The following is a 23,327-nucleotide window of genomic DNA, read 5'->3' as shown; positions in this document are numbered from 1 at the left end:
AATTATAGATAAAGTTACTGGCATCAAAAGGGAGGATGGGGGTCGGGGTAGGGGCAGGAAACGATGAAAACCTTACAATGTTCCTTTCTTGAATGATAGTCCAATAATTATATATGGAATTCACAGAGCACTTTCTTCCCAGGGGCTCAGAATTCGTAGAACTCGAGTGTTTCCACTGCAGAAGTTGGGGATGCTCCAGGCAGGGAAGGCGTGCGGGGCTCTGATCACGGAGGGCCAGGGCGGCAGGCAGTTTTCTCTAGATCAGCAATTCTAATTGCAGGGTCTTCTTTGACTTATGTTTGGCAGTTTATTCATTTTTTAAAAAACTCTTTTTTTCTTCGTAGTCCTTTGAGCTCATTCATGACTAGTGGAGAGATCACAGAATCCTTCCCCTGCCAAAACCACTCAGTGTTGTCTTTTTAGCTGTGCTGTTGTGAGCTCCTGTGCTGGAAGTCACCCTTATCATAATGGTGGGAAATCTGAGGAAGCCCAGTTGGCGGAGGCTGCTTCCTCTGGCCGCTGGTCAGGGCTGGTTTTGTGTGTGAGGTGAGGCCAACTGGGGCCTGGGGGCTTCAGACCCAGTGCTCCCTGGGCTCTGCACCCCCAGGGAGCGCACCAGCATGGCTCAGGATGCCTCGGGGTGGTTCCAGTGGAGAGCAGGAGCCAGGTCCACGAAGTGCCAGAGGCACTGAGGCAGAAAAGGTGAGTTAGGGCAGCGAGCAAGAAGGCACCGTCATGCCCACTTCCAGACATCCTCTTGGGATGGGCGAGGTGAGGGAGGGTTCCACCCACTGGTGCAAAGGCACAGGAGGAGAATCTCCCACAGAGTGGCACCTGGGTGAGGGCCTGGTTCGGGGGAAAACGGAGGAGGAATGAGCTTCCAGTCCCATCATGGGACCTTTCTAGTTGGTAGCATTATCCAGAGTCTGTGCAGCTAAATAGCACTTTTGTTGAAATCTTTGGTGTGTGACAGCAGCCGGGAAAGGGGATTTTCATACATAAATTTGTCTTCCTCTGCGTACAGTCTAGCTGACTTTTAAATTATCTCTGGTGATGGGAGGTAAGAACGTCATGAATAAAAATGGTCCACAGATAATTCAGAAAACTGTGAGCCAAGAACACCAGCCCCTGCCTCTCCCTGAACCTTTAGGGAGATCAGCTAATCCAGCAGAGTCCTTTTCATTCTTGCACACCCTGCAGGGGAGACACTGTGAGCAGCAAAACAGCCACAACTCAGGGACAGTGAGGCAAGGGGCTGAGGAAGGAGGAAGGAGGCTGAGTTGCTCAAGGAGCTAGGGTATAGCCCAGAGCTGCCTGAGTGGATTCAGGACCTCTGTCTCCAACTCTGTACCTGACCTTGGGCTGGTCATTTGCACACACTCAGGTTACCATTCCATTTTCTCACCTGCAGATGCCTACATAGGCTCTTTGATCTCTTAAGTTCTTTTTAGGACTCCAAGAAAAGAAGTATTAATATAACTTTTGTATTCTTACCCCTCTTTCTTCTCCCTCAAACTTACTATAGCCTTTCTGTTGGCATGGCTCTTTCCAAAACCTAAAAGGTAAAAATCAGTATTCCTAAGACTTGTAGCTGCAGATGATTCTCTCTCACTCCCTGCCCTGGTTCTGGAGGCAGGGGTTCTCCGGGTTGGCATCTCACTAAATAGAGCCTGGTTGTTGGAAAAGCAAAGGCATATGGTTGTGGCTCTGGGAGGAAAAGTGTCCTGAAAGTAAGTTACTGACATTGGCATGAAGAATTAAGATGAGAGTTGTAAGGCTGACCATCTCAGAATTTTTATAAACAAAAAATGTTGAGGAGGTTTTTTTGTGTGTTTTGTTTTGTTCCCTCATTCAAGAAATATTAAGGGTGGAAAGAACTTTGGATCTTCAATATTATCCAAGATGTACTGCTAAGTAAAAAAGAAAAAAAAGGTACAGAATAGCATGAAAAGTATTATACCATTGCTCACCTGGTGTGGCTTAGTGGCTTAGCATCGACCTATGAACCAGGAGGTCACAGTTCCATTCCCGGTCAGGGCACATGCCCGAGTGGCGGGCTTGATCCGCAGTATGGGGTGTGCAGGAGGCAGCCTATCAATGATTCTCTCCCGTCACTGATGTTTCTATCTCTCTCTCTCCCTCTCCCTTCCTCTCTGAAAGCAATAAAAAAAATATTTTTTTAAAAATATATGATACCACTGTGTAAAACTAATCACAAAAGAAGATAAGCTTCCAAAGGAATTCATGTTCTGGAAGGGTACCTTGGAAGGGTAAAAATTGCTTCTGAGGAAGGAGAGTGAATAGCTGGGACAATCAGAGACTTGCCACTGTGTGCCCTTTTATACCTTTTAAAATTTGTGCCTTGATCTTAAATGGCCTAAATACAATTACCACACAAAATCAAAATACATTTAAAAAAGTTAGGACTCCAAGGCTCAGAGTGCTGTGGCCACAAATGACGATGGCGGCAGGGCTGGGAGGAGGATGCGGGCAGGCGTCCAGGGCCCAGCGTGTGCTCTCCACCGCCCGGACTGCCAGCTGGGGGAGGGGTCCCTCGAAGACCAGGCCCAGAGGCCCTTGTGGCTCTGGGAGCTGAAAGGGCTCCTTCTTCTCTTGTTGTCCCTGGCATTGTACGTCTTGGCCTGCAGCGTGCAGCAGAGTCTTCAGGAAGTTTTTAGATCCTTCCCCAGGACAGCTTTGAGAAGGAATCAATGGACTTGGCCCTTGGTGCCTATCCAGACACCAAATGCAACGCCCCAGGTGCTCCCTGCCCGCTGGGTCTGCGGGAAGGAGCGGAGGCGCATCCGGAAAGACCACACGCACCCCCCCTCTTTGAACTCCTTGCCTTCCCTAATTGCTGGTCCATGGAGACCTGGCTGAAATTAGTTTAAATGCTAAATTGAGTTTGAAACCACTAGTCTCAGCCCCTCTGGAAACGGGACACCACGTAAAAATAGAAACTTTAAATCAGCTTGTTTTTCTAAGCTTTATACAGCTTTGCTGTGAGGTTCAGAGTCCTTTGGCAAATAGATGATGTTTGAAGAAAATCAGGTGTGGGGGGAGGATTCTTTCAGGATGAAATTGCTACTCTTCATCTGAAAAAGTCAAGGCCACCTAAAATAACCCTGAGCAAAGATGCTCTGCCTGAACTGAGTTTAACATCCAAGCAGCCTCTACCTAGAATCTTGTGCAGTTGAAGGGTTAGGGAGGTGCATTTTGCCCCGTGGTAGAATCAAAGAGTAATTAAAAACAAGTGATAGCTGCGGTCGCTGGCAATGCCAAGCCTCGGTATCAGACTTGTTAGCAAATGGAATTGGTCTTTCTCCAAAATCCTGCATGACTTAGGCTCAGGGTCGTAAATCAAAGGGTTTGTCAGAAAACCAGACAACTTCCCCAAGCTATGTACCTTAAATAATTTGCCCCAGCACGCTCACAGCAGTGGGACTGCACGCTGGAGGGAGAAAGCACCCAATGTTTTCAGGAGTAGCTGGGCACTATGAATGAAGAAGGCATTCCTTGTGCACTTCCTTGAATTCTAGAGAAACCTCTAGAGCAGTGGCTCTCCACCTCCTGGCCCTTTAAATACAATTCCTCACGTTGTGACCCAACCATAAAATTATTTTCGTTGCTACTTCATAACTGTAATGTTGCCACTGTTATGAATCGTCATGTAAATATCTGACATGCAGGATGGTCTTAGGCGACCCCTGTGAAAGGGTCGTTCGACCGCCAAAGGGGTCGCGACCCACAGGTTGAGAACCGCTGCTCTAGACTGTGAACGAACAAGCTTCTGTTTCTGAGGCATCTTGCCTTTCGAAGTCTTTTCAGAGTGTGTGAAAAATACAGAGGAATGCGAGACTTTCTGATATCTGTGACATCAGAGGGACTTTGGATCAGGTGGCCAGGGGCAGCGGACTTCTCAGCCCAGCTCCAAGAGACTGGTCTGCAGCAGAAAGGGGGCTCTCCCTCGGCATGTGCTTGGTGTGGCTCCAGGTGGGAGGGTAAGAGCAGAAGGTGCCAGATGCTCACAGGAGAATTTGCGTCCCTTCTCTTTCTGCCAGTGTGGGGGAAAGGAGAGGGGTTTCAGAGGGGTTGGGGGGTGGGAGAGGTGGTAGATGACAAGACCAGGAGGTTTAGGGTGTCAGACCTACAAGGGTTTCAGAGTCATCCTTAATGTAGGAGGGGCTGGGTGTTTTAACTATAAGGCAGCCAGTGTTGCATGTTATATGAAATTGAGGTTGAATGATGGGGTCTTGACTCTGAAGGGCTTGCTCGTGTGGACATGTTATGTGGGCCAGCTATGACGTGGCACATGATTGTTGCACTGCACAGTTGCTCACGTATACATTTATTGCAGAAACAGTCTCTTTATATTTCTTGATTCTGCAGTATTTCAGCAGCTAAACAGGCAGGCGAAGTTGCTTTATTTAAGGAATTAGCAGATCAGGAAATACTTGTTGTCAGGGACAATGCAAGTGGTAAACATTTCATCCCTTAAAAGGCAAGAAAGCTGAGAGGCAGAGTGAAAGCCTGAGCAAGCAGGAGGTCAGCCATTCAGAAAGTTGGAATTAAGTGCCTACTGTGTGGGAGAACTAGCCACACCCTGTGGGGAGAGAGGAGAAATGGGCCAGATTGTGGGGCCACTGCATTTACAGCAAATTTAATTATTAAAATGAGTCTGTTTTAATATATATATATATATATATATATATATATTTAATATATTTTATTGATTTTTTTTACAGAGAGGAGGGGAGAGGGATAGAGAGTTAGAAACACTGATGAGAAACATCCATCAGCTGCCTCTTGCACGCCCCCTCCTGGGGATGTGCCTGCAACCAAGGTACATGCCCTTGACCGGAATAGAACCTGGGACCCTTGAGTCAGAAGGCGGACGCTCTATCCGCTGAGCCAAACCAGTTAGGGCTGTTTTAATATTTAAATCAATTTAAATTAATAGAACAAAGAAACAAGTAAAACATAAATAAAATTTTTTCTTCTGAACCTATTTTAAAGCTATTTCTATTAAAGAACCAGTTTATTATGGTTCTTTTTTAGGTAGCTGTTGAGTCTATACATAGTGTATATGCATAGGCATGGTGGAGGCAAAATTATCTTTTGTGATTTTCTGATTTCTTGTAAAATAAGAATCTAACTTCTTAGATTCTAAACTTCTTAGGAAAGCCATATCTGGAAATGTGGTGTTGCTCCCCAGGACAGACAGACTGCCTGTTCCCAGCGGTGGCCCTTCCAGCTACAGTTAAAGAGACCCAACATGTATGGCCATGGTTATTCACCCTGCTTCTTTCAGAGTGTAGAATCATCATGATCACCTCAGGGGTCAATATGTGCCTGAGACCATAAACTCTCAGGATCCCGCATCTGAAGAGCATCCCAAGAGGTGCCCCACTAGGCCGGTCCGCTGTCATTATTTGTGATAATGCTGCCTTATTCTATTCATATTTTTACAGACCCAGTGATATGTTTCTGTCAATCACTCAGTCCAGAACCTTTTTCATATGCACTGCATGCTCCTCGATGTCATGGGAAATGTGAAAAAGAGAGAGCACGTTGATCTTGGCCTTAGAGATCGTATAATGAAATGGAGAAAATCTGGGAAGGATACAGGTGTAGAAACTAAATCAAATAGATGTAATCAAAGTCATGCGAATTGCAGTGGTAAAAAACATTTTCAACATCAACCACTGGCCATGGCAGGCTTCTTCCTGAGAAACATTAATGTGTTTTTTATCCCAGGGAACAAAACTCTGTGAAAGGGACTTTTCATCATCTATTCCCATTTCTCCTCCTCCTTGACCTAAACGTTTAGCCCAAGAAATGTTTTATTCAGCCTGCTTCTCAAGTTGATCTATTCACAACAAATCATATCAAGTAATTTATTCCATTCTGGGAAGATGCTGGAAACAAGTGGGTACTGTACTGTCAGCAAATGTTGACGCACCAACTCTCCAGAAATAAATGCTGGCAGGGAATGGGAGCAAGCCTGGAGCATCCCTATGAGCCATCGGCCCGAGAAGACCTTTTCCAGGGACGGAGACATGTGCTCTGTTATTCAGCCTCAGAGGCAGCCGGGGGCCGGGGAGTGGCTCTCAGCAAGCCCCAAGACCAAATTATGTTCCATTTTCTCCTTTTGGCTTATAAAGTCATCTGAGCCACATTAGTCTCTCTCTCTCTCTGCGCCTTGGTGGACTCATCTTTAAAGCGTTCCCGTGGCCTCTTTGGGAGGTTGTAAAGCTGAAGGAGACGATATACTTGAACTTCCTCAGAATCAAATGCCCCCGTCCGGGCAGGCTGCAGTTATTTCATGTGTGACCAGGGCGCTGGGCAGGAACCCGAAAGGAGAGTGGGGAAAACCCCACTCTTCCCCGAGAACATTGCTCACTTATAAAGTTTAAGGTTGATTTTTCACTTTTAGATTGAGCTTGGTTCCTCCCCCTCTCCCCCCTAAGAGATTCATTGTATAAGGTTCTTTTTCTCCCCTTCCCCTTTGGAATTAAAGCTTTTAATAGTTGGTGTAAAGAATAGCTACAAGGAAGCACGTTCTGGTCTCTGCTTTAATCTTCAGAGCTTCTGTGTACAGAAACGCTGGCTTTAAAATAGCCCTGTCTGAGCTTCAGGGGAAGGGAGTGATGTGGAAGCCCCATCGGAAAGCCTGGGCGAGTTAAGCTCTCACAGGAGAGGCATTTGTTAGAACATGGTCCAATAAAAGAGAGTAACTTCATAAAGCAGACGATATTTCATAGCACAGATTACTCTCCATGTTGAAAAAGTCTTCCCTTTTATTAATCTTGAAAGACTACTATTTAAAAAAGCATCTGAAACACTAGAGCCCAATGCAATATATAGGCGTTAACTTCTGCTTCCCTTTGCTGTTCCTGTAGGTATTTTGGTTTTTATTCAATCCAAGGAATGAAGAGCACAAATTAAGTTTTTTAAAAATCTGTCTACAAAACAGAGAGGTGTTTCCTCTGTCCAACTGTGGCTAAGCGGTCCCTTTGTTGACAGTAACCACAGAGGGGCCAAAAGTTCAACCCTTGTTTATGACATCTTTCATTTCTTAATGCCAGCTAAAGAGTTATTTTAAAATGTAACTAGTCAACTAAAAAAAAATAATCCTATTGAAAATGGGCAAGGGGCTTGAATAGACATTTCTTCAAAGAAGGTACACAAATAGCTTCTAAGCACATGAAAATATGCTCAACATCACTCATTATTAGGGAATGTAAATCAAAACTACAATGGGATATCTCCTTATACCCACTAGAGCGGCTATTAGAAAAAAATGACAATTGTTTGTGAGAATGGAGAGAAATTAGAACCCTGGTTCATGGCTGGGGGAAATGGTACAGCTGCTATGGAAAACAGTATGGTAGTCCTCAGAAGGTTCAACATAGAAGTACCATATGCTCAAGCAATTCCACTTCCGGGTATATGTTCAAACGAATGAAAAGCAGGGTTTGGAATAGATTGTATATCCATGTTCATAGTATTAGTATTTATAATAGCCCCAAATTAAAAGCAACCCAGGTGTCCACCAACAGATGAATGGATAAACAAAATGTGGTCTACTCATGCAATGGGATACTATCCAGCCCTAAAAAGGAAGGGCATTCTGACATACGCTACAACATGGACGAACCGTGAGGGCATTGTGCTTAGTGAAAGAAGCCAATCATAAAAAGGACAAATATTGTGTGATCTCACTTATATGAGGTACCTAGAGTAGTCAAAGTCATAGAGACAGAAAGCAGAATGGTGCTCGTCGAGGCCTGGTTGGGGGCAGGAATGGGGAGTTACTGTTTAATGGATGCTGAGTTTCAGTTTGGGAAGATGAAAAAGTCCTAGAGATAGATGGTGTTGGTGTGGCACAATGTGAATGTACCTTGTACCATTGAACCGCACACATAAAATGGTTAAGATGGTAGGTTTTACATTATGTTTATTTTACCACAATAATAAAATAAAAAAACAACTAACTGGTGTAGGAATTTGGCAAGACCAATAATACCCAAGGGTCCCCCACTCCCTCCCTAAATCCTCACAGACCCAGCTGATGCATGGATGGATGGATGGATGGATGGATGGATGGACGGACGGATGGATGGATGGCAAGCTTCCCCCAAACTACATGATCTGCTTTTCTCTGCTAAGAAACACTTTAGCTCAAGACCCGTGCCCCGTTGTTTTAAAAGCACCACGTGAACACACCAGATGCTACCGTGCTGGGTGTGGCACCTTCCTAGAACAGCTTGGGCCTGGCAGCTGTGCCCAGCTCCCCTGACTAGACCTGTTCCTTTTCTGCTCTGCGAAGTCCCTGGGCAGCTCCTGAGTTGATCATTGGTGTTGGAGGAAACAAAGAGACTGAGGCTCACGCCTTCTTAGAATGACCAGAAATGAAGTGGTCACCATTGAGGTTTTTAAATTCCCAAATGGCAGGTAGCAAAGCAAGTGTGGGCCATGGGAGGAAGGGGAGGTGGAGGCGGGGTTGGCGTAGAAGTGAACAGGCCGTTTAGGGTCTGCCCGGGGAGCAGGAGGAGGAGCGGTTAGTGAGCTGCCAGCTGCTGAGCTGCTGGCGGAGTGGCACGGAGGAGCCCTCCGTGGGGAGCTGTGCTGCTTGGGTCCTTTCTCTCTCCAAGGCCGCCTCCTGCAGAGCTCGGTGTCCTTGTTAACAGGCAGCGGCACCAGGACACCCCTCTCCTGCCCCTGAAATCTCAGAGATCTGAATCTGAGCACGGGCTGGGATTATTCAGACTACGTGGGGCCAGGGTAGTGGAGCAGGGACAGTAGGTGGGGTTTGATACAGGCGCTGATCATGATGAGCTTTGCTAGCGATTAAGAGGCTACTTCCTGGTGCGGCAGCTAATAAGATGGTACCCTTAATTCATACTAACTTCCCACCTCAGAAGTAGAGTATCAGAACGTTTTTGGTGTTTTGCTTTTTTCCTTTTAGGAACTTTCACCTCCTGGCAGTTTACTAAGAAAATGCATACATAATGGCAAAGTTACTGAACTTGGTGATGCTTTCTTTTAACAAAATGTGTGTCTTATTCGCCCTAACATGCATTTGAAAGATAGTGGCACATACAGTGTGGCTCATGCCATTTAGTTTCCCGGGGAAGGCCGTGCATGTGTGCGATTCCACCCCCTGGCCCGCCACTCTGAGAAACTCCTCACAGTGGCCTGGGAGCACCGAGGAGGAACCACCTTAATCTGCTGCTCATTTCTTACAGCGGCTGCGCAAGTAAGTATAAGGACCCCTGTTTTACAAGTGATGACTTTGAAGCCTAAAGAGATAAATAATGTGCCCCAGGTCACCAGCTGCTAAGCGACAGTCGCTGCTGGGAGCTTGGGCCTGGCAAAGGGCCCTCAGGACCACCTGGAACTGTCTCTTTCTGTGCAGTTCACGGCCCAAAGGGCTGTGTGCAGGTTTCAGACAGCATCGCGCTGCTGACCACGGCTGCCGAGCAGCTTCTCCCGTGTGCCCTAGCGCCCTTTGTAGGAAACCATAGGCCCACAAAGGCACGGGGACGCAGGACAGCCTTCATCTCACTCTGCGGCTGTCCCTTTGATCTCATGGTCCACAAGCTGCAAACGGTGTTAGCGAAGGAACCCTTCTATCCCACGAGTCACAGCTGTAGCTGATCTAATGAACACAGCAACCAGTGAGTGAGCGCTGAGCTCTCCTGGGAGGAGGTAGAGGCCGGCAGCCGGAAGGCCCTCTCCTCACTGCTCTCCGCTCTCTGAGACGGCTGAGCGTTTTCTGAGCAGCAGCCACAGCTACATCACACGAGTCAGTGCTGGGGATGAAAAGGGCTTTGAGCTTTGTTTTCTGATTTTAGAAAAACAATTGCATGCCTGCCAGAGTGCCCGCCTGCCAGCAAGCTGCTGCACCTCATGGACCCCTGGGCAAGGGAGTGCAGGCCTGGGTCCATGTGTGTCCGTAGGCTGTCCACCAGAAAGCTGACCCTCAGCTGGCACCGCCACCATAGCATGATGAGAATCGAGTCCTGCTTCTAGCATGGCCAGTGCCTGTTGGCCCAGCTGGCTTTACAGCTCCCTGTGTGGGAGGGAGAAGAGCAGAGGAATAGAGGTCCCCACACCCAGGGGAGGCAGGCTTGCAGGCATCTGCGACGTAGGGCAAGCAGCTGGACCATGCAGGAATAGTCAGGAACCAGCCTTTTATGTACCCTCTGAGCCCTCTGACCACCAGCGTCTATGTGGCTGACAGTGTCTGGCCACCCTACTACGAGGTTTTCTAGCCACAAACCTGTTCCAGGCCTGTGTTAGTGTTACAAAGCAGACTCAGCAAGAGGGGAGCCCCAGCTAGCTCACACTCATTAAATGGCTTAAAGCTCTAAAGCAGGAGGCATAATGAGAGCCCATAAACCTTCCAAACCCGAAGCCGGCAGACACGAATGGATGAAGGTGTGTCTGCCGCCTCCTGAGGCTCTGCTCTGTGCTCCTCAGGCCCCCTCCTTCATCCCTGCTTTACTGGACAGCTCCCTGTCTCATCCACAGCAGTCGGATGCTGTCCTTTAGAAACCCAAACAAAATGTTTGTGTGTCTTGTCTTCTAATTGCTTTTAATGAAAAATATCTAATTTTGGTAAAATGCACATAACATAAAATTGACCATCTTAGCCATTTTTAAGTATACAGTTCAGTGGCATTAAGTACATTCATATTATTTTGCAACCGTCATCATCATTCATCCACAGAACTTTTTCCTCTTTCCAACTGAAACTCCGTGTTCATTAAACACTAGCTCCCCATCCCCCCTCCCCCAGCCTCTGAACCACTATTCTGCTTCCTCTCCCTATGAATTTGACTACTCCAGGTCCCTCACGTAAGTGGAATCACACAGTATTTGTCCTTTAGTGTCTGGCTTATTTCACTTAGCATAACATCCTCAAGGTTCATCCGTGTTGTAGCAGGTGTCAGAATTTCATTCTCTTTTTAAAATTGAATAGTGTTTCATGGTATGGGTAGACCACATTTTGTTAATCCACTTATCTCTCAATGTACATTGGGTCGTTTCCATGTTTTAGCTATTGTGAATAATAGCTATGAACAGGGTGAAAAATATCTCTTTGAGACCCTGGGTTCAACTCTGTTGGGTATAAATCAGAAGTGTGATTACTGGATCATAAAGTAATTCTTTTCCATAGTGGCTGCAACATTTTACATTCCCGCCAGCAGTGTGTGCACAGGAGTTCCAATTTCTCCATACCCTTATCGACACTGTTATTTTCTGGGGTAGTTTTTTTTTTTTTTTTATAGTAGCCATCCTAATGGATATGAGGTGATACAAATCCTTCTTTTTGAAAGAGTGTCTAGCACATGCATTCTGAAGATGTAATGGGATTCTAAAGGGAGACTGTATCTCTTTATGAATATTTAGGTGAGTTTCTAATGTCAGCCAAACACATGTGCACTTGTGAGTATGCACACACCACATGCACACACATACACACCACCTGTGCCTGGTAGCATGGCTCCAGGTGCTTCGTGGGTACCCAGGTCACACAAGTCCTGGTGCTCAGGGGATTCACCCACCCCCACTGCGGTGATCGCCATTGCCGGAAGCACGTGCACACCGCGCTCTCCTAAGTCAGGTCTCTCCTGTGTTTGTCTCTTGGCTGCAGAACCACGACCATGCCTGCATCGCCTGTCGAATCATCCACCGGTCGGATGAGCACCACCCTCCCCTCCTGCCCCCCAAGGCTGACCTGACCGTGGGCCTGCATGGAGAGTGGGTGAGCCAGCGCTGTGAGGTGCGGCCCGAGGTCCTCTTCCTCACGCGCCACTTCATCTTCCACGACAACAATAACACCTGGGAAGGGCATTACTACCACTACTCGGACCCCGTCTGCAAGCATCCCACCTTCACCATCTACGCCAAGGGCCGCTACAGCCGCGGCGTGCACTCCTCCAGGGTCATGGGGGGAACGGAGTTTGTGTTCAAAGGTAGGTCTTCTGCCTGAAAGCCCAGCAAAACAGCCCAATGCGTGAGGGAGAGGGAGCGGTTTTGTGACTTTTGTGTAGGCAGCTAACCTGAGGGAGAGGTCCTCTTTTCTGCTAGAGATGTTGGAGAAGAGATTAGGAAACGCTCTCTGCCCCAAGGCGAGCATTTACAACGGCCTCTGAGCCTTCTCTGCCAGCCAGGGTGGGGCCGGGGAGCCCACACCCTGTGCACGGTGCCAGGTGTGGCCCAGGAGTATGCTACTCAGAGTGAAGCCTCAAGTCTGCGCATTTCCTTTCTTATGTGCAGCCCCTGGCGTATGCTGAGCTACCCCTGTGATAACATCACCCTCACTGCATGCACCGTGCTTTCTTTAGTGAGCGATAAAAAGCAGGTGTGAGTGACACTTCAGGGGCTCGGAGCTGTCATTTCCAACGCTGGGCTTGTCCTGCGCGAGGAAATTGTCACGTGCTTGAAGATGGGAGGCAGAATACATAATGAGCGAGGAAGGTGAGGAATGAGGGTCACTGGGCTGTTATCAGGAAGAGAGTCTTTGGGGCTCTACGTCTAGATTTTTTTAAAGCTTGGACACCTTTGTAAGATGGTGTCAGCCCTGTCCTGGCGAAGAGGGACGGCCTGGACCCTGGGGATGACCGCTCCCAGGATAGCGTTCCATTGGTCAGTCTATTTACTCTAAAGTATTTCTGATGACCCAGATAAGTCCTAGGGTGTCTCAGCCCTCCTCTTAAGAAAGGAAGATTTGTTCCAAGAAGACTGGACCTTTCTTTGGTAGCTGTAGCCAAGAGAATGGACACATGTGTCTGATTCGACCCAAAAACTCTCTTGGTATATAGAATGCAGTCCCCTGGAAGGGTCTTCAAAAGAGGTCCTCTTATCAGTTCCAGGATTTGTATTTAATGTATTTATTCATTTTTCTTGTTTGTAGCCTAATTTATTTTAGTTGCCCAATCTATGGGCCAGTAATAATTTGCAAGACTTCTAACTAGTATAGGTATTTGATACCAAATATGTTTAAAAACCTTAAAATCTTTTCATTAAAAAAAAAAAAAATCCAGTTTCATTGAATATTTTGTCAATCCCAAAGAGTCAGTGTCACCAAAGACAATTGCGATCCATTGCAGTCTGGGCGCAGCCTGTGTACGCCCAGTGTAGGCCACTTTGACCGACGTACACGTGGAGTGATTGTTATCCAGAGCAGCACGTTGCTCTTTCCACCTGAGGGTGCTTTGACGCGGGCCGTGGTCAGGGGGGTGGGCATCAGGGTTGGTTCTAGGGCAGAGGCCTGTGGGGAGGCAGTGCTGCGGGCAGGTACTCCACGGGCTTTCTGCACCCACCGCACACTCACTCCCCGAGAGTCACGGAGCTGTCCTCTCCCCTTTGCAGTGAATCACATGAAGGTCACCCCCATGGATGCGGCCACGGCCTCGCTCCTCAACGTCTTCAACGGGAATGAATGTGGGGCCGAGGGCTCCTGGCAGGTGGGCGTCCAGCAGGATGTGACGCACACCAATGGCTGCGTGGCCCTGGGAATCAAGCTACCTCACACGGAATACGAGATCTTCAAAATGGAGCAGGACGCCCGCGGCCGCTACCTGCTGTTCAATGGCCAGAGGCCCAGCGACGGGTCCAGTCCCGACAGGCCCGAGAAGAGAGCCACGTCCTACCAGATGCCCTTAGTCCAGTGCGCGTCCTCCGTGTCCCGGCCCGAGGACTTCTCCTTCTCCGAGGACCACAGGGCTCAGCAGTACAGGAGCCGGGCGCCCGGGAGGAGCGCCTGTCCCCGGCGGCTTGCTGCGCTTGCCTGCCTTTTGACTCTACTGCACTGGAATAGCCTCAGATAGAAATGTTTTCCAAGTTCTATTTGATCCACCCCAGGTCTCCTTGCAGTTGGCATTTTTTTCCCTTAGGAAAAGCGAGGACGCTGCTGCCGATGCACTTGAGTGCCCGAGAACTGTCCTGCCCTTTCTCCTCGCCTCGCCCCCTCCCAGCCTGAGTCATGAGCAGCTCTGTTTGAAGTTCCTGCTTTGAACTCTGTCCAGTCGGGGCCCTGGCCTGGGCGCCTTCACAGTAGTAATTGCACTTTAAGACCGCAGAGCGTTTGGTGGAGGGAGCAGGGGGCGAGCGAGGCCCGCTTCTTTTCTTCCTCGTAATTATGCTTCGGTTTCTGAGGTGAACTTAGAAGGAGTGAATAGCGAGCTACAGCTTTTCATTGTGGTTGCTTCCTGTCCTCCTTTGAAGGTGTTTCCTCTCGGCGTTTTACAGCCTGGAATCCGGCAGAGGGTTGTTGGTTTGGGACTGCAAACCAGACACATTTTATTAATAAAGAGACTTGGGTGTAGATATGTACATAGCAAAAGACCCACGATTTACCTTAACCACCTTGACAGCCTTGATGCAAAAAAAGGAGAGCATCCAAACTTTCTGATGTTGAGTGGAAAAGTACCTGTAATTAAAGTTTCAAAGTAATTTAAACTATTGTTGTTTTAGCTCGCTGGGAACAGAGATGGTGGCCAGACGCTGTTTTCTGGGTGGTTGGGGAATGCTTGGTGCTGTCCTACCTGCTAAGGAGACAAGGGCAGCTGGGCAAATATGGAAAGCGGTCCTGTTACCAGGCAGGAACGTGGGCTGGCGCCTGTGTTAAATGCCACATAAATGATAGCGTGCCCCTGGTTCCACAGTTTCCCCTTCCTGGGACCCTTGTCTTGGCTCAGGCTGTATCTATCAGAGGTGAGCAGACGGTGCTTCACTCTGGCACGTCTGCTGCCTCCGAAGATGAGCAACAGAGACCACACAGGTGTTCAAGGGCTGGGCGGGTCAAGGAGATGCAGTGGGAGCTTCCGAAGCGGGGGCTCCATCAGGCCCTTGACACGAGTGAAACCGGGACTTGGTGTATAGGCTCCTTACCAAGGACATGCCAGCTTGACTCAGTTTCTGCCCTGCCATTACTTTGGCTCTGTCACTGCCAAGTGTCAGGTCACCTGGTACAGACTGCGAGCTGCTTTCTCACAGGCCAGGGGAGGGTGCAGGAATCATGTCTGCCCGTTCCTTTGCATTATCACAAATGGTGCTATCTGAACACCCCGTGTGATTGCCAGTAGAGACTGGTGGAGGGAAATGATGAGTAACTGAAATCCTGGATGTGGCTAAAGGTGAACATGGAAACCACGATCGAGGTCAAGAGTCATACTTGTATTTAAGAAATAAATTTATGAAATGCTATAGCATTCTCTGTGGTGTTAAGTTACAAGGATGGCATGGAGTGCCAAAGTGCTTTATCTCTAGGTTATATTTTAAGTTGTGGTGCATACAAAGGGGGTTTATTCCAATGAAAGTACTAACTTAATATCTGCCAAGTTTAATAAACAAAGATGTCAAAAATACCCCCAGAAGATAGTTTACCTGTGGATCTATTTAATTAATACTAATGCTATCTTTAAAGGATATAATAAAATTATGTGAAATCTATGCTCACTGCCAAAGAATACCTCAGTGCTTTACTATAAAAGTGGTATATTTATAGTCACTTAATTAACAGCTTAGACTTATCTATTCAAACTTTTAAAAAGTACATTACATATGTATGTACACACAAATATGTACACACACACATATATATATACATATACCCAAATATATAAGTAGTAACATGTATACAATGTAATATATAATTTAGTGATAACAAGAAATTCATGTGATCATATCACTTCCTAATGCAGAGAATGATCAATATGTTTTATTCCCAAATTAGTGACACAATTAGACTTACACCTGTTGCTTACTTTATCACCCACATATATCACATCTTATCTTGTTTTATGTCAGTCATGTTAATACAAATAAGTGTCTTTAAAAGTAAGCCCCATGTATCCCATGAAGATCTTCCCAAGTTTTCCCATCATCTTGAAGAAATCTAACTTCAGAAGTCATTCAGGCTTAAGAGTCAGAAATTTTAACTTAAGACCAAGATGCTATCTCTGAGAAAAGTATGACTGAGTCCAGAATATTCTACAGCAAGCTTAAAATACTCCATAGTATGTACTCTGGTGCTGGCAAGTCTACTCCTAAGTTAGTAGCAGGTAGTTCTACTTGCAAATACTAGGTTTGGGGAGTATAGTGAGTAGTGAAAACGTGGATGCTCTAGACTTCACTGGCTTGCTGGGACTGTACAACACAAGTAGCAATTGACTATAACAGGATATTAATTATATTCTAATATAGACCATTCATAAGTGCAATTTCTTTATGAAAAAGTTTCCATCGTTTTTTTTTTGTATACAATTTGCAAAACTAAAGCAGAATTAATATGCACAAGTCTGCAAAGATTGCCAGGGTAAATGATTTACAAGTTACTTTGAAAAAACTAATCAGCCACAACTGGGCCTTCACATGGCATTATCTTTTTTTAATAAAAATATTTGATGCCAGCCTTCCACTGCCTGAAACTATACTAGTAAACTTTTTTTAATGAGTTGAATTTAAGGAAGCACTACATACTAGTATACTAGAAGAGAAGAAAGTTCTATTAGTTTGAGATTGCAGTATTCCCCCAAGCTAGGACCAGTACCTTGGTGAGAGCTGGAATAGAATGTGAGTGTGTGCAGATGGCATCCCTGAGGACTCAGAGCTTCAGAGAACTGTGGTGGTCCAGCTGCATAACCCACTGACCTGTCTTGCCAATCTCTACGCTGGCTTTGACTGGGCACAACTCAAAAAGGAAAAGCTCATATTCATTCTATTCCCCTCTGATAGCATTTACTGACACTCTGGGATGTCTTCCGCCTATGGTATTATGGTATTTCTTCAAGTAATTGCTAAAAGATACAGGGCCATTCTATGATACTCATACCCATTTTATCTAGATGTTCCGTGGGTCTACAAATCTCCCCCTTGCATTTTGGGTAGCAATTGTAACAGAACCTTTGGCTTTTCCCAGGCTTTAGCTGCATGAGGCAAATGCATTTAACACTGTGTTCACCTTCATCCGTCTGCAGAGACTTGTGTTCGGGCATTCCTGCCTTCCATAGTTCTCTATCCATTGTTTGGTGGACACAAGGTCACACAGAGGTGTTCTCTCTATATCCACACTGGAAAGGGCACCTCCAGAGAGGGGGGCACACGATGAGAAGGCCCGAGGATGAAAGTTCTTTGAGTAGTAGATGGATCCACTGGTTTGTAAGCATGAGCAGCACAAAAGGCCCCCAGGGTGTATATCCTGCGTGGGGTGCAACAATGGCTCTAACAGGTCTTTTCGTAGACTGTTTTGTGAAAACCCTGCTGTCATGAGGCTGTGTTCTCGCCACCGGCTTCCCAGTGGCAGACCACTCAATTGTACATCTTGGTGCCTATGCCACCCAAGGTGCAAGAGGATGAATGAGGGGGCAGCGTGGCAGGTGCAACTACTGGAGTAGACCAGACACCTTGGGCCCAGCACAGGAGGAGGGATCAGCCCAGCCCAGGGGGATGGAGGATGGGGAAAAGGCAGTGGTGCAGCTACAGCACCCATCACCACAAACTCCGGTGACCTCCAGGAGATGGGGACCACTGGGGCTTCACTGTAGACCTGGAAGCCCTGGCCCTGCCCCAGGAGTTGCGGCTGCTCCCCAGCCTGGGCTGGTTCCAGGAGGTTGTGGGTGCTCCCATGACCTCCTCCTCTCCCAGTGGTCTCTAGGAGCACCATCAGTGACCCCAACCCCTTGACTCTGTCCACCCCATCCCCTAACCCCTGCGGGACTTCTACCTATTTTAAAATTAGATGATTATTATTTTTTTTGTTATTGGGTTGTAGACATTTCTAATATATTTTGAATAGTAACCCCTTGTTAGGTATAGAGTTATATGCAAATATGTTCTCCAATAAACTAAGGAGGTGAAAAACTTGCACCCTGAAAACTACAAAACACTGGTGAAAGAAATTAAAGAAGACACAAATAAATGGAAAGAGATCCCATGTTCATGGATTAGAAGAATATTTTAAAATGTCCTTATTACTCAGAGAGATGTACAGACTCAATGCAATTCCTATTAAAATTTCAATGGCATGTTTTGCAGAAAGAGAAAACAATTCTAAAATGTATGTGGGACCACAAAGGACCCTAAATAACTAAAGCTATCTTGAGAAATAAAAACAAAGCTGGAGGTACCATACTTTCTGATTTCAAAATATATTGCAAAGCCATGGTGATTAAAATAGTATGTTATAAGCTAGTATGTTACAACACCTGGCATAGACCAATGAGACAGAATAGAGTCCAGACTTAAACCCACACTAATATGGTCAACTGTTCTCTGACAAGGGCGCCGAAATGCATAAGGATAGTCTCTTCAACTAAAGGTGTTGGGAAAACTGGATATCCAGATAAAAAGAGAATAAAATTTGACCCTTGCACTATACACAAAAGTCAACTCAAAATGGATTAAAGGCTTATATATGGAGATCCAAAACTGTAAAACTCCTATCAAAAAACATAGGTAAAAGGCTTCATGACATTAGTCTTGGCAATGATTTCTTGGCTAAGATTCCAAAAGCACAGGCAACAAAAGCAAAAATAAACAAGTGGGATTATATTAAAACAAAAAGGCCTCTGCACAGCAAAGGAAGCAATAGCATGAAAGAGCAACCTATGGGGTGGGAGAACATACTGCAAACCATATCTAATAAGAGGTTAATATCCAAAACACATATAAGAAACTCTTGTGATTCAATACAAACTAACAAACAAAACCTCAAACGATCACAAAGGATTTGAATAGACCCTTTTCCAAAAAATTACATTTTATATTGTGTCCTTGAAAAAAAAATTTTTTGCCATGGAAACAACTGAATGATGTCACAGATGGATTGCATAAATATGGAAGTTGAGGCTTCACAAAACAGTTGGTCAAAGATGAGAAATAGCTCTGATTTCCAAATATAAATAATTTCAATAGCCAAGAAAGCAAAGTCTCTGGTACAATAAAATGCATTCTCTAAAGAATCTTCTTTGAATGTGTTCCAGCACAAATGTCTATCTACAATATTCATAGCAAACTCTAGCCAACCTCTGCATTTCCTTATTAGCTTGAAACTAAATGGCAGGAAACACCCAGGGCACCAATAATACTTCAGAATCTTGTGCCAGTTTCAAACCGAGTGGACTGTACTATGGAGCTAGTTTCTAATTCTTTGAAAAATTCCATTGAAATCAGAGATAACAAACTTGAAAGGCAAGTCCTTTACTGAATCAATAAATAAAACATCAAAGTGATTATTGAGCCAAAGATCCAAAGAAGTCATGTGCAACTTTCAGCATAATAAAGCAGTGAATATGAATTCAAATGAGCAGCCTGATTTAATAAAACAAACAAACAAACAAACAAACAAACAATACTATCTATTTCTGGAGCAACCATTCTCCTAGGGAATGAGGTAGGCATTAACATCCCTGTACTGTGCCCAGTTGTTCTCTTGTGCCTGGTTTCTGAACATTTCTTCAGACCACAGAGGGCCAGTAAATTCACTTTTCACTTTTTATTCACTTGAAGAGCAGCAAGATGTTGGAGAGAATGGTGGTGCTAAAAATAATTTAAAAAATAATTGGAACTCTGGAAGCCCACAGTTCTGTGACAATATATAAATTTTAGGAAGAGAATGTAAAATCTCTTATCGTAGCTGACCCACCTAATGATTTGTAAGAAATCCAGAAAGACACAGATCTTGTTGAGGGAACTGCTTTCTCATTTTGCTGCTTCATCTGATCAAGTTGGGCAGAACTGTCATTTCCTACAGCCGTTCTAGGGTGCCTTGTGCTCTGTGCTTTAGCTGTCTTAGACGTGCGGTGGAAAGAGTATGGGCTTTGGCGCAAACAGGCATGTGTTTGAATTCCTGCTTGCCCACTCCCCTCTGGCCCCCTTTGGGTAAGTCCTTCAGCTTCTCTTTGCTCAATATCCCCACTTATGTAATGAGAACCATGACCTAGCAGAATAGAAGCTTTCATAACAGACCTGCATTTATCAGAGTCCTGGATTCATGGACTCTCCCATTTCCGCATGGAAGTGTGCTGGCTGATGCCCCTGACCTTGGTGCTTTAGCATCTCGCTCCCTGGAGTGTGAACCATCAGCAATGCATCCCATGTGAGGCTGTGAGAGATGCACAATCCAGGCCCCATTCCAGACCTGCAGAATCAGAATCTGTGTTTCAATAAAACCTTTCTCTCTCTCTAGCTCATTCTTGTACACATTAAAGTTTGAAAGATGCCACCAACTGAGTTGTATGCCTATTAAGTTGTTTTAATCCTCAACCTTATTTATGTTCGCTGTTCTTTTTGTCGTCATTATAGAATTAATTTCAACGCTGATGTTAAAAAGGAGAAAATTAATAAATAAAGCAATTATTAAAAATGTTTCTAAAGAGCATTTTCTCCATGAAATCCAAGTTGAATGTGTTGGAAAGATAACATAAAAGGTGATGAAAATATTGCTACTAAGTAAGGTATAAGTAAGAGAACTTAAGTTACTGGCTAGGACGGGACAAAAATGTAGGACGAATCTGAGCTCTAATGATTTCACAGCATCTCTATGTTCTTCCTTCTCCTTAAGAGAAACCAAAACTGGAAATTGGGGGCCATGCTTTATAAGTGAAATGTATGCAAGAAGTTGGTGAACCAATAATTAAAGAAAGTTCCTGGTTCCTTATTAAAAGATTGATGAGTAAATATATGTTTATATGTTTTTAATTAAAATATTAAAATTCATAAAATCTTCTCTAAGACCAAGGTTCATAATTTTAGTATTTATGTTTTCTTCTATGTGAATTTATTGTTTCAGATATTATATTTAGGTCTTTGATGCATTTTTAATCAATTTTTGTACATGGGCCCTAGCTAGTTTTGCTCAGTGGATAGAGCGTCTGCCCGAGGACTGAAGGGTCCCGGGTTCGATTCTGGTCAAGGGCACATTCCTCAATTGCATGCTCTATCCCTGGCCCTGGTCTGGGCGCATGTGGGAGGCAGCCAATCGAAGTGTCTCTCTCATATTGATGTTTCCCTCTTTCTGTCTCTCCCACTTCCTTCCACTCTCTCTAAACATCAATGAAAAAATATCCTCAGATGAGAATTAACAACAACAACAAAATTTTGTACATGGGTAGTAAAGGGTAAACGGAGCCAAATATATGGTGACGGAAGATAATTTAACTTTAGATGGTAGGTACACAATATACAGGTCATAAATCCAAGTGTAGGTAGAAATATACACTTGAAACCTATATAATCTTATTAACCAGTGTCATCCCAATAACTATAATTTAAAAATAAATAAAATATTCAAGGTACATTTGGATCATCATCTATGATATTTTCACTTTATCTCACTCTGGGTATTAGTTGAACATTTATTCCTTGTGGTGCAGGGTACCTTGTGCTATCCACCTTGCAGAACTGTTGTAAAGATTAGAAATGATGAATGTGCATGGCTCAGAGTAGTTGCCTAAAAAAGAAAAGTTACTAGAAGGTGGTCATGCTGCTTGTCATTGTTCATCTCGAGACTTTGATGCATCTTTGGGGCCCCTCTCCTTTGTGAGGCATTTGACTTTAGGGACTATCATGTGCAAGACGATGAAAGTGCCACTGTGCAAAATGCAGAGATAAGTGCACTGGCTCCAACTTCCAAGAGTTTATTGACAAGGTAACAGAAATAATGATCATTTAAGTCAAGGGGTTTTGTGTGCATTTTGATAGTTATTCACTTTCAGAAAAATTTGACACACAGTAAGATGTAGACAGACAATGTCTATAAACAAGCATTTGAATAACACTGATTCCATTGTGTTTAAAGTCACATAACCTAAGACTCGCCATTTTAACCACTTTAAAGTGTATAGTTCAGTGACATTTAGTACATTCACAATGCTATGCAAACATAACCACTATCTGGTTCCAGAACATTTTCATCATCCCCAAAGGAGATGAATACCCTTTAGGCAGCCATTCCCCAAACCCCTTCCCCCAGTCCCAGGAACCCACTAATCTGTGTTCTGGTCTCTATGGATTGGTCTATTCTGGATATTTTATTTAAATGGAATCACACAGTATATTGCATTTTTCTGTCTGGCTTCTTCACTTACTATGTTGTAGTATTTAACAGTACTTCATTATTTTCTATGGATGAATAATATTCCACTGTATGCCTTATTTTGTTTATTCATTCATCAACTCATGGACATTTGGGCTGTTTTCATTCTGGGGGTATTGCAAACAGTGCTGTTATGAATATTCATGTGCAAGTTTCTGTTTGGACAACTGTTTTCAATTCTTTGGGGTATATACCTAAGAGTAAAGTTGTTAGGTCATAGAATAAGTCTATGGTTAACTTATTAAGAAACAAGTGCATAACTTTACACTCCCACCAACAGTGTGAGGATTTCTATTTCTCTCCGTCCTTGCTAACACTTCTTATTTTCTATTTTTTAAAGTTATAGCCATACTAGGAGCTGTGAATTAGTTTCGCACTGTTGTTTAATTTGTATTTCTCTAATAACTATTGATGTTGAACATCTTTTCATGTGCTCAGTAGCCATCTGTGTATCTTATTTGGACAAATTTTTTCCAGTCCATTTTTTATAGGGTTGTTCTGTGTTTTGGTTGTTGAGTTATATGACTTCCTTATATATTCTGGGTCCTAGACCTTTATCAGACATAGGTACACCTTGGAGATGTTGCTGGCTCAAATCCAGACCACCACAATAAAGTAAAAATCACAATAAAGTGAGTCACATGATTTTTCTGTTTCTCGGTGTATATAAAAGTTATGTTTATATTATACTGTACTCTAGTAAGTGTACAATAGCATTATGTCTTAAAAAACTACATACATACCTTAATTTAAAAGTGCTGTATTGCTAAAAAAAAATGCTAACCATCATCTGAGCCTTCAGCAAGTTATAATCTTTTTGCTGGTCGAGAGTCTTGCCTCAATATTGAAGAAAATGCAGTATTTGAGAAGCTCAATAAAGCAAGGCACAGTAAAACAAGGTATGCCTGCATATTATTTACAAATATTTCCTCTGACTTTAAGGGTTTTCCTTTTCTTTTCTTGTGTCCTTCAATGCACAAAAGTTTTTAATCTCGATGAAGTCCAATTTATTTTTACTTTCTTGCTTGTATTTTTGATATTATATGTAAGAAACCATTGCCAAGTCCAAGGTCATGAAAATCTACTCCCACCTTTCTTCAAAGAGATTTATGGTTTTAGCTCTTACACTTAGGTCTTCAAACCTTTTTGAGTTAATTTTTGTATCTGGTATGATGCCGGGAGCCGGTCCATCCTTGCTGTTTCAAGGGACCTGGCA

The 23,327-nt window shown here is 44.5% G+C and overlaps 1 protein-coding gene and 1 pseudogene across 2 annotated transcripts in view; one reads left to right on the top strand and one right to left on the bottom strand.

The window, feature by feature from the left end:
• Positions 1–20,384, top strand: part of APCDD1 (APC down-regulated 1) — a 35,480-nt gene extending 15,096 nt beyond the window's left edge. For both annotated transcript variants that reach the window (XM_036321742.1, XM_036321743.1), the window contains 2 exons: positions 11,666–11,987; positions 13,387–20,384. In XM_036321742.1, the coding sequence (XP_036177635.1) occupies positions 11,666–11,987; positions 13,387–13,844 (780 nt within the window). In that variant the 3' untranslated portion in view covers positions 13,845–20,384. The remainder of the gene's footprint in view (positions 1–11,665; positions 11,988–13,386) is intronic.
• Positions 16,497–21,517, bottom strand: LOC118663248 (annotated as a pseudogene).
• Positions 21,518–23,327: the final 1,810 nt, after the last annotated feature.

This window comes from Myotis myotis, unplaced genomic scaffold (genome assembly GCF_014108235.1).
Source record: "Myotis myotis isolate mMyoMyo1 unplaced genomic scaffold, mMyoMyo1.p scaffold_m19_p_9, whole genome shotgun sequence".
NCBI classification, from domain to species: Eukaryota; Metazoa; Chordata; class Mammalia; order Chiroptera; family Vespertilionidae; genus Myotis; species Myotis myotis.
This window is presented reverse-complemented; position numbering and strand designations above follow the sequence as displayed.